The sequence below is a fragment of the Balaenoptera acutorostrata genome, chromosome X (assembly GCF_949987535.1).
Source record: "Balaenoptera acutorostrata chromosome X, mBalAcu1.1, whole genome shotgun sequence".
In the NCBI taxonomy this organism is placed as follows: Eukaryota; Metazoa; Chordata; class Mammalia; order Artiodactyla; family Balaenopteridae; genus Balaenoptera; species Balaenoptera acutorostrata.
The window spans coordinates 17239602-17251775 of NC_080085.1; the positions used below are offsets into that span (position 1 = coordinate 17239602).

General features: G+C 43.2%; 1 protein-coding gene across 4 annotated transcripts in view; it reads right to left on the bottom strand.

Moving 5' to 3' along the window:
- Nucleotides 1–7498, bottom strand: part of RPS6KA3 (ribosomal protein S6 kinase A3) — a 110301-nt gene extending 102803 nt beyond the window's left edge. For 2 of the 4 annotated variants that reach the window (XM_057537882.1, XM_057537883.1), the window contains exon 1: nucleotides 7355–7454. Coding sequence is in view for 1 of the 4 variants with exons in the window: in XM_057537881.1 (XP_057393864.1) it covers nucleotides 7355–7423 (69 nt within the window). In the remaining 3 variants the exon portion in view is untranslated. Of the gene's footprint in view, nucleotides 1–7354 lie in introns of all 4 variants that reach the window. The other 2 variants (XM_057537881.1, XM_057537885.1) reach the window with 2 other exon arrangements.
- Between the last annotated feature and the right edge of the window lie 4676 nt (nucleotides 7499–12174).

Genomic DNA, 12174 nt, shown 5'->3' on the forward strand with positions numbered 1-12174 from the left:
AAAATCAATTAACATGGTGGATAAAGCAATTAATTTTTAAGGTATGTAAGAAACCATGGATAGAGTATTAGTTAAGATGAGCAAATCTGATTTAAGTTATGCTACTGCTGTAATTCTATTTATACTAATAGAGGGGAAGACTGATACGAAGTATAAAAGCGCTTTTGGATTTACACATAAGTGTAGGGTTATCTAATATTCAGGAAACTAGCACTATTTCATGAAAAAGCAAAACAAAACACAAAAATACCCTCCAAAAGACAATGTGGAGAGCTGACTCCAGGTGGGGCAGTAGGCTAGCTTCCTGATCTTTAGTTCGTTCACATTCCTTTCTAGCTGACACCTTCAAGAGAAGAAGGTAAATATTCAGAGTAGGTAATGCCAGTAATTGAGCTATTCTGTTATGGTATGCTGAAGCATAAAATCACTGTTTGTTAGTAGGTAATACGCCCCTCAAATACCCCTGACTCCAGAGGTATGTGTATATGATGGGCAGAGATCAGAAAAAGGGTGAGGAAGTCATTTTACATTATTGGTAAGCTGTAAGTGTAAAATTTTTTTTGAAGATGAAGTAACAATGTTCCCAAGTTAAAAACAGCTGCAACAAAATATCATTAACCCTAGCTGTTTTCTAGTAACTTCAAGTTTGAAGCAATTAATTAAAAAAGAATGGGAGAAGTAGACAGATTGACAGCAGCATAAAATAGCAAATGATAAGAGTTTTTAAAAACTATGAATATTAAAAATAAATTACAGAGTAAGTCCATGAGGGGGCCGTTTAGTAGGGGCAATTAGCTTGATATTAAGGTAGAATACGACCATTACCTTTCAAAACACTGAATTTTAAAAGTTTAAATTATTTAAAACTTTTATTTAAACTACTGCATTTAAATTTTTAGTCCACTATTAAGATGGAAAATTGTTACACAAATTAATTTAGAAAGACTCCAATTCAAAATGAAACAAAAACTCTTGTTTGACAGTTACAGAAAAAAAGCTTTGATACAGTCAATTAAACATAACAGCTTGTTTCCAGGCAATACTGGATCATGTTACTGTAGTTATCAGACTTTCCAAAACTGTGTTCTGCAAAGCACTCGTGTCCTTTGAGACTTCAATAGATGGTTCATGAAAAAGGGGTGCTGACATCAAGTCTCAAATGCTGTGAGCTATTTCCTTTTTGCAGATTCATCATGTACATCATCATCTTAAAAGTCCTAAGATGTTATGCAGTAAAGACATTGGTCAGATCTCATTTAATTCCACAATCCCCAAATTTATTTGATTATGTCACGCTCCTTTAGTTTTTCTGGAGGGAGAAGATGGTTGTTGGGGCACAGACACATTTTGAAAATTTTCAGAGACTTCTCAGTTGAAAATACCATGTGTACTATTGAAAGTTCCTTAAGTACCAGTATCACATAACAGAACAAAATCCAAAGGATTGTATTTCTAGACAGGAAAAGCCAGTCACTCATGGCATATTCAAATAACCAAAATAAATGTGTTTATAGTAATGGGGAGGGAAGTATGCCATATTAATTTCTGTCCCTAAAAAATGAAATTAACAGAACTGATCCTAAAATATAAAAAGGTGTGCACATTTTGTTTTGGTACTTTTTAGAAAGTAAGTTAAAATTCTACCTATTGGTGCTATATATTGACTTTATTTCTTCAGAGACACACTTCCTTCAAGAGGTTGACATATAGGGTATATCATATTTCAACAATTATAAGACACCATCGTGTGTGAGATATACTATTATCTTATATATCACTAAGGGAAAAAAGCCACTGCTGATTAAACAACGACATGCCATGGACTGTGAGAGGGCTTCCAATTTGAGCAACGTTGAAATATGAACATGCTTTCTTTTCTTCCTTCTTCCACACATATTCTTCAAAATGTTTTTTATGTGTTTCCCCCCTCTAAAGACAATATTGAAGAGGGGAACAATATAAAAAAGGATAAGATTCAAGAGATTTCTGTTCACCTTACCCTTACAGTTATATTCAGATATTATAAAGGCTCTCTTTAAACAGATCAATCAAACAAACCATTTTTAATTGTTCTGTTTGATTCTGGAAAAATTACCCTAGAGGAAAAACAGAGAACTTCCTAAGACAGTGCTGTTTGAGAGATGATTCATTATAATTATTATTTATTAAACACAAACCATGTACTGACCCAAGTGCTTTACATATATTATCATTCAATTCTCACCACAACCCCATGAGGTAGATATTATTTTCATGCCTATTTTACAGATTAGGACGTTGAAGCGTAGAGACATTAAATAACTTGCATAAGATTACAAAGATATTAAGCGGCAGAGACAGGGCTCAAACCCAGGTCTTCATGGCTCCAAAGTTTATGTTCTTTAACACTTTGCCATACATCCAAATTATCCCACAAAGTAGAATAAGTAAAACTGAAATATTTGCTAGTAACTAATGTATTTGCTTAAAATAGCCAAATGTATTAAATGATAGTTATGTTCTATATAGATACATTTTATCTTGTTTTATACAAAGAATATAGTATATTTGTATTTGTTTTGTTAACTTGACACATTTTACTTAACAATTAAAATTTACAGTTGTTTTATCTTTGCTTCTATGCTATTTGGTATTAAATTGAAAAACCAGAGTATCTGAGATTTGATAACTGTTCCAGATTAACGAAAGACACAGGAAACTGTATCAACTCCTAAAGATGGGGGGGGGGCGCGATAAATTTAATGCCAAGTATTAAAATGCAACTGCTTGTTTTTTCTTTCTATTACATGAAATGGGGAACGGGATGTGTAAAATATACATTTGCTCGATTGTATTCCAATGCTTTAAAACTTGTCATCCACCAAAACACATAAACAACTGAGCACTATCACACTCATGCATTACCAAGAGACCACCAAGATGTCACTGTTGTACACTGTAATCTGAACCACTGGGTCTAAAGCATCCAGTCTGCACTGGACAAACTGGGCCACTTGACGTCATCCATCATTCACAGCCGGGAAGATCATATGTCCCTGAACATGGAACTCTAGAGCAAATCTTGTCAATGATCACAATGGTATAAATTTTTTAGTGGATGATAAATTAAAAAAAAATCTTTAGAACAACTCTTCTGCAATTCAGACTTCTGATAAATGATCTGCTATATTTTTGATCATTCTATAATTTACTGAATGTCATGTCCTTGGTCAAGAGTGCACATCCCAATTATGCCACTCTTCTTATATAAAAATAAGATATACTCATTGTGATTTCCAGAAACATACTAATGAAAAGGCAAAGTCTGCCTATACTTGTTTCTTTAATTGGATAAGTTTCTCTCTTTATCTTGAAATTTAAATGTATCAAAGAAGTATCTCATTTTGGATTAACCCCATCAGTATAGGATCAAGCTGCCAAAATAATGCAAACCTTCCTAAATTCTAGTTTAACAAAAACTGATATTATAATCACTGAAAACAACAAAGTGTTCAATAATGTGTCACAGTTACTCGACAGTTGACATGTAACAATACCTGTCCTCTCCTCAGATCTTCACTTGGGGGAAAGAAAAAAACCTGAAAGGTGGTAAAAATGAAACAGGAAAAGGAAAAGAAACTTAATAAAACATTTTTTTTCAAAATCAAAGATCACACTTTAATAGAATGTTTTTCCCTACAGATGAAACATAAGAAACCTAATATTGATACAGTGGAAATATTACAGAATCCAATAAAATCTTTGAGGTTAAAAATGGTTGCACACCCACTGAAGATGGTTTCCAAAACAAGGGTCTCGTTTTTTATAAATAAAATATTTATACAGTTAATATTTTTCAATGCACTATGGAACTTGTCATTTAAAGGAATTCGAGGTAGCTATTTTTATATAACACATTTCTATAAAGCAAAAAGAACCTCCTTAATTTTATTATTTTTGAAAATTGTTCATATTTACATTTACTATAATTTATCTTTACTAAAAATGAGAAAAAGGTGTCACTTTATTTAGGTCAGGTTTATGATCCAGTAAATGTCCCTAACAGCAGTGGCAAGAGTTTGTAGAAAAGAATAGCCACAATCCCTTGATATCCATCTCCTAAACAGTCAAATATTCAAAAACACACTAGCGTCTTTAACTCATTAAAGAGTTCTGAATTCACCTGGACTATTTAGGAAGCTATTTTGTTTTTAATCTTGTACCAACCTTGACTTTGCTTACATAGTACTTCCTTTATTATTCTAAATTTGCTTCTTTAAACATTTGGCATAGTTCTAGCCTATCATGTTCTGACCCATGTTTGAGTTCAACCACAAGGGTTTTTTTGTTTTGAGCACCATGAGACCCATGTGAGGTCAAGAAGACATGTAAAGGAATGAAGAAACTGCCTGTACTTTTAGTGAGGTACTCAGTTCTTTTAAGATTGCTCATATTTCAATGTAAGATTAAAATGCTAAGAACAGAGATAAAATTGATAATTACCCTATTACTGACCTTCATAATTAATTCAGCAGTCATCTAGGGGGCCTATACTATGTATGCGCCAGGCACTGCGTTAAGAGCTGAGGATACAGACAAAAAAAAAGAAGTCTCAGCTTTGAAGAATTCACAGTCTCCTAGGGAAGAGACCATAAATGTAAATTTCTATAGAGATCAACCCTGAAATCTTTTAGCCTGAAGAGAAACAATCTGGTGTTTTTACTCAAATGACTATTTTTTAAAAATAGTAAAATACAACTATTCACTGATAAGAACTTACTGGGGAGGAGATGGCATAATGCTAAGCATAATATTAAGTCCAATATCAGACTTCCGAATGAAAATTTTCAACCTTTTCCTTACTGGCTTCAGTATTTCCAAATTTGCATCAGAAGTAATTTACTTGAAACAGCTGAACAACCAAAGGCAATAAATATCTAAAGGCAATTTGTTAAAATCTAATTTTAATAAATCTAGGCAACACTGGCTCTGATTGACATACCTTATGCCAGAGTATCAAGAAAATTACTTGAAAATGGCAAATTGTGGGAACCTATCTGCCAGGTTCTGGAAACCATGACAGTAACTGAAATAACTAGGCTTTAACAAATGAGACATCTTATAATACCATAATTGTTTCTGAAAAATACTTGACCTCTAACTACCGGTTTACTTATTTATACTCTGATTTTTTTCCACAAAAGATTTGAAACAGCTACCCTAGCATAAAGCAAAGCACATGAATTATATCCACCTGGCTCTGAATTATGGCTCCACCATTTACTATTTATAATCTTTGTGCCCTTAACTTTTGAGATCAGTTTCTTAATCTGTAACAATGGGGACCATAATCCTACTCTGTTGGGTCATAGGAAGGATAAAATGAAATAGCATGAGCACAGTAAGCACAGTATCTGGCATATAGTAAGTGCTAAATAAACATTAGCTTTGTGCTTTCTTTATCCAATTGTATGCTATATAGAAAAAGGATCAGGTGGAATTTTAAATGACTTTTTTTTTTTACACACTGATGCATGCCAAGCAGAAATGTGGCCTGATGACGAGTTGCAAATGTTAACGTTTGCATCTAAAAATCAGGCTCAAAGCAAATTCAATTTCTTTCCACAAGGTCGGCACTCTGAGGACACATTTTAGCTATATTACTTAATATAACCTTTTAGCTATATTACTTAATGCAAAAATTCTTCTGAAGGAAAAAAAATGAATGGAAAGAGCCCGGGGAGCACTACGTTTCATACTATCCAATTCCAAAGATGATTAAACATTCTAAATTTGATTTTCTTACCAAAAATTCACAGTATTAGACTGGCTAACAATTTTAAATGAAATTCTCGTAGATTTCCTTTAAAAATCTTTTTTTCAGGAAACATCTATTAATGTGTTTTCAAAGAGCAGCGTTTAGTTTAGGTTTTAAAAATATGATCCAAGTCGCAAAATACTAAGCACCAACCGTAAGCACTATTACAATTCTGCTTGCGATAAAGAGAGCAAGTAAACATTTTATAAAGCAGCGGAGGTGACTAGGGAAAAAGTGCAAAGTGATCTGAACTGATCTCCGTCCGCCTCCCCCTCCATTCTACCCGAGAATGCAAGTGTCCCGCATCTCAGATCAAACTGAGCCTCGGTCTTACTGACGTAACCAGTAACCCTATCCACCTCTCACACTGCGGAGGCCGGCAGGGCAGCGGCTGCCGCCAAGTACACCACTCATCAGAGCCTGCCCCATTCCACCCCCGCGCTTCAGTCATGCTTTCCAGAAATGGGGTCACTCACTCAGTAACTATTACACACACGCAGCCTATCATCCTGTAATCCCCCAAAGTCCGCTGTGGGGAATAGAAGACAGCAAAAAGTCAAGAAGGAAGAATCACAGACGCGCCACCATCAGGAACTGATTTTCCGCTCCGGAGAGGAGCGCTGATGCCCTGGAATGGGTCTTGTCTGGATTATTTTCGCAGACCCCGAGTTGGTTCTGGGACAGGGGCGGCTGCGAAGAGCCGGGGGAATTCTGTTTAACCCTGTTTAGGTATAGTGTTTGGGTTTGGGTCACTCGGGTGGGTATCTCAGGGACGGTCACCAGATCGCGGACAAGGAAAACCAGAAACCCCTTTACTGCGGCCGCTGATCTCCTTGAATAACACCCTCTCACCTCCATGGACAGGAAACTCAAGTTAAACTCGCAGGGACGAGGTCCTCGAGATCAGGGACCTCAGAAACGGGGCGGGGGGGGGATGGAGAACCTTAGGCTTCCACTCTCTCCTTTACAGCAGCAGAAACCGCTGCGGCAGATGCGGGGGGGGGGGCAAAACTCCTTGGCTGTCCCGCACCCCTTACCCGAAACCCTCACAGGTCGCCACCCCTGCCCTGGGCCGTTCCTGCCCCCGCGCGCCCGGCTCCCCGGGGCAACCCTCTCCCCCGGCCGGACTCGAGAGTCCCCTCTCCCCAGCGAACCCAATCCACACCCCTCCCGCATCCCCCAAAGTCACCAGGGTCCAGGGAAGCCCCCGACCAGGCAGGGCCAAACTTCCCAACTCCTCGCCAGCCCCCGCTCCGCCTCCCGCTCCCCCCACGCAAAGTTGATGAAAATCGGCTTCTTGCAGAGCCCCGGCGCCCACTCCAAACCCCACGCGCCACCACACCACAGCCCCCCGAGCGAGGGAAGGGAGGAGAGAGTGCGGGTGGGAGGAACAGAAGGGCAAACAGATCAACCCCAACTATCCAAACCGGAATCCCGAACCGAGGGGAGACGCGAGCGGCAGAGGAAGGGGCCGAGTGGTCGGCTCCCGGGTGGGGAGCGAACTGGCGGGGGCGCGGGGAGGGGGCGCGCCGGCCCCGGCCGCCGGGCTGCACTCACCTCAGCGCTGTCGGACGGGCTCTCCACAGCCATCTTCTGCCACGGGTCCGCCAGCTGCGCCAGCGGCATCTTCCCCCCCGGCCCGCCGCCTTCACCGCCTCCTCCCTCCCCGCCCGCCCCGCGGCCGGCCCCGCTCCGTCGCCGCCCGAGCCACACGGCAGCAGTGGCGGCAGCAGCTGCAGCAGTAGCGGCGGCTGCCCGGGAGAGGGCTCGGCGCCGACACCGACCCTCGAACGCCGCGCGCCCGGCTGGAGACGCCCGCGCGCCGAGCGAGAGCCTCGCGCCGCTGCCGGGCACCGGGTCTCGCCCCTTTCTTCCTCTCCTCCTTCCGCCGCCGGGACTACAGCTCCGCCCCCCCGCCGGTTCCCGCGCCCGCTCCCAGCAGAACAGCAGCCCCCGCGCGCTCCCCTACTTCCGCTCACAACATGGCGCCTAAGCGATACCTGTCTCTCAGAGCGAGGCTCGGCCGCCGCCGCCACCGCCGCGCGCACCCGGAGGCGGGGCCTGGGAAGACACGCCCCTGGCCGCGGCGCTCCGCTAGTCCCTCCTTCCTCGCCCCAGCCTCTGCTTCTGGGCCTCGCCTTCTTTCTGGAAGGGCGAGCGGGAGAGATCTGGGGGCGTCGGCGGGAGGTGGGGGAAAGAGGGAAAAGGGAGGAGGTGCGAAAGGCTGGGAGTTTCTAAGTGCCGCGAGTCCGAGCAGGTTGAAGGCTCCTCGGGGATGCAGAGGAGTGGTCCCCGCCCAGCTGGGGAGAGAGATGGGCGAGGCGCAGGGGGCGCAGTACAGTGCCGAGGACCCGGGGAGGGGGCGTCGGGTGTCTTTTCGGCGCGATTCTTCCATGGGTGCACGTGGGCGCGCCGAGTCTATGGGCACATCCCGTAGTAGCCCAGGACCCGCCCTCTCCCAGGGTCACACGATGGGCATTCACCTGCCCCTCCACCCCCCACGACGGGGACACGGAAGGGTATGTGTCCCGGAGCCGCCTGGGGGTTCGGCTCTCGGTTTGAGTCAAGGCTCTCCAAATTGACGCTCTTGTGTTACATTTTTAATATTTGGAATTAGTTTGTCTTGCATGAGTCGACCCCCCGCCCCAAGTCCGCAGAGCCCTCGGGCTTCTGGCCCGACCCTCCAAGCGCGCCCCCTCCCCGGCTCTCCGCTGCCTAAATCCCTCACGAAGGAGAAAACAAGGAGGTTCTTTAAGGCTGCCCCTCTCGGCAGAGGTTGGGGAATTATTTATAAATATCTTGTTGGCAGGAGCCCGGGGTTCCTGCTCTTCTGTTGACTTTAAATAAAAGATTAGATTAAAAATCAGGCTGGCGGTGGGTGGAGGAGGGGGGAGAGGGAGGGCTTCTAACTCCTCCCGCCCGAGATAGGGAAGCCCTAGGTTAAGGAAACCCAACCCCCAGAAGGCAAAGGAGGGCCGAGGACGGGGAGAACTTGAGGAGAGAAGCCTGGGCGTCTGGAGTGGGTTGGGGGGAGGGGGCGGAGGGTTCGACCCCCTGTTCCCCGCGCCAGGTGCCGCGGCGAGCTCAGTGCGTCCGGGCAGAATTGTGTAAAAGTCCCCAGGCTGAGTGGAAAGCTACCGCAGCCATCGGCTAACCGCCCTACAAGGAGAAGAAAAAAAGTAAAGGGAAATCTCCAGGCCGGCCAGTGCCTCCATCCCCTCAGGCCTCGGCCCAGGCGTCCCGGTCCTCCCACGCCGGGCGACCACAGCGCGACCCCCGCTGCGCTCCTGGTGCACGCCTTTTAACAGCTTCCTTTCATCCTCGCGGGACCCGCACACCTGGAGAGCCCTGGCCTTCCTCCCTAACGCAGGTGTGAGGATGAGATTAGAGCCCCACACCTAGCCGGCTAGGTCTGCGCGGGCGGTGCAAGGTTTCTCTCTGGGCCGAGAGAGGCAGGTGTTAGGCTCTCTCTGCTGCCTTCGCCTGCGCGCCCCTGGGCACAGGCTCGAGGCCCGGGCTGGAGCCTCGCGGCCACCTGAAGAGGCTCCATCTGTTCAGGGAGCCTGAGGAGGCGGCCGGAAATACTCGCTGCGCGCCCTCTCCCGCAGCCTTGGACTCAGGGGGACAGCTCAGGGTTGAGCAACATCTGGGCAGGCTCAGCGTGGTCTGTTGGGTGGGGGTGGGGAGGACTGAGCTCGTGATTTTGTCACCTCCCCCAACATGCTGATTCAAGTGCTGCAAATCCAATCTGGACCCAAAACTCAGCTAATTTGTCAGCCACCGTCTCTGTAACTCCTGACGGTAAAACCAGCTTGCAGAAGTTTGAAGATAAGGAGTTGTGTATTGTTTTTCATTTATGTACAAAGTGTCTAATTTATCTTTCATTTATATTGCAAAGCCACGTTACCATTCCTTACAGCGAAAAGAAGTTGGTCAATTTGGTTAGTTTAAGGTAAATTAGCCCCCCAACGGTGATCAATTATTCCAATTAACATTCTTTCTTTAGTAAAAACATACATAGTTGAAAAGAGTTACTGTGTCTAACACTGTCCAGCGCTAAATACGCCGCTCAAAGGGTGAACTTACCTTTTAAAAATAAATCAAACTGTATACTGAAAAGTTGATTTCGGTATCAATTTTTATTCATTTCCTTTTACCTTGAGAACTAGAGGAATAACTTTTAAAACAGCGAATTGATCTGTAAAAGTAGTGTGAACAGTGGTCACATTGCAGGAGTTAAGCATTAAATGAACTTAATAATGGGCTAAAGTACCACTAGCACAGCTGTCTCGCACATAGGATCAACTTGTTAAGTATGTGAATTGATTTGGGAAAACACTATCCTCCTTCCTTTTGCCCAAAAAGAAAAGAAAGCAAATTTTTTTCCTTTTGGTTAACAATAAACTTTTTTCGTTTTTTCATTTATTAAACCCAAGAGTGGTGCAACCACTCACTCTGGCTGGGAGAATTTGGGAAAATCAAATGAGGCTGGGGGATTTTTCTTGCAGGTGGCAACAAAAAGAGTTATCTGAACATAGAAGGTGATATTGCCCTGAGCAGGATTACTCCCCCCCCCCCGCCCCCCGTTTAAGAAAGGAAAACTCTTAGGTATTCAAAGAATAGCTGCCTCTAGAGAGCACCTGTGCAGGGTAATATGGGAGCCACTAGCCACATCGTGGCTCTTGAGCACTTAAAATAAGGTTGGCTGGTCGCTACCGAGATGTGCTGTAAGTGTAAAGTTCACACCAGATTTCAAAGACTTAGTACCAAAAAAAGAATGTAAAGTATCTCATTAATAATTTTATAATGACTATGAGTTGAAATATTTTCAATATATTGAGTTAAATAAAACATTTTGTTAAAATTAATTTCCTGTTTCTTTTCACTTTTTTTTTAATGTGGCTACTATAAAATGTATACTTACATACGTGGCTTACTTGTCAAGATTGGCATTATAGTTCTACAGGACAGTGCTGCGTTAGAACTTTCCTTTAACATTGAGCCTTTTATATATTCCTACAAGTCCTGTAATGTTAAGTGATATCCTCACATTCCACTGTCTTTTTGGGCTCCTCTGTGCAAAATCAGCAGAAAGGGCGGATTCAGTTACCTACTGACTCTATACCCCTCCCCCCAACACACACACACATAAATCTCTCAGTCAGAACCAAAATATTGGAAAGTTATTACTTGAAACTACAGCAAAGGGAAACAGCAAACCTCAGTCGAAAATCTGGACTAGATTTCCAAGAAATGATTCCTGCTGTATGACAGGACAACCAGATTTAACCTCCTCTGTCCCCAACAATTTCCTGCTATAATTATAACCTTTGTATACAAGTTTAAATGGGCATTTACTTAACAAAATAACATTTGTTCAAAAAATGGAGTTACATCAGTCTGGAAAAGTTACAAGATGACTAAACTATGGCTCATGGCACAATCTCTACCTTATGTACATCCAATACTCACAGCTATAGGTTTGTCCCTATAGAAAACAAAGTGTAATCATCAGTGCCCCTCTGAAACAAGTGTTTTCCCTCTACATTATCTGAAGCATTTTTACTTTTCATACAAAAAAGAAAAAGTAATCACTAGAGACTATTTAACTATTTCTTTCCAGTGAGAAAGAAAGATAAAACTTAGGCTCAAATTTTATCTTGCATAAGACAATAATTAAAATATGTGGTGACATTTTTTCGTGTGTATGAATTTCATCTTTTCTTTGAAATTTCCCAAGTAAAACTTATTAAGAATACCTTCCTGAATGACACACATCTTAAGAGACAACAAATACTTCTACACCTATTCGAACATTTTTTTTGCGAGAATTCAAATTTTGGAAAATGTAAGATCTTCTCCAGATTCTCCTGCAGATACAAAGTTCAATGATTCTGGAGTTGCATGTGATGAGAGATGCTAATAAAATCTGTAAGGAACTAAGGGGAAGACAATCTATGATACAAATACTTGAAACGTTTAACATTCTTCAGGGTAAGGCGGTATGGGATCACGATAAGAGCAGAGCTAGGCCTTATGTCCAAACTCCAGTTTCCTTTACGTCTCTAAGCTTCAACTCAAAGGCCTAAAGCAGGGTCTGGTACATAATAGTTGCTCAGTAGATACTGGCAAAATAAGCTTTGTTTTCCTCATCTGAAAATAGGATAGGGACTTCCTTGGTGGTGCAGTGGTTAAGAATCCGCCTGCCAATGCAGGGGACACGGGTTCGATCCCTGGTCCGGGAAGATCCCACATGCTGTGGAGCAACTAAGCCCGTGTGCCTCAACTACTAAGCCTGTGCTCTAGAGCCCGCGAGCCACAACCACTGAGCCCACGTGCCACAACTACTGAAGCCAGCGCACCTAGAGCCCGTGCTC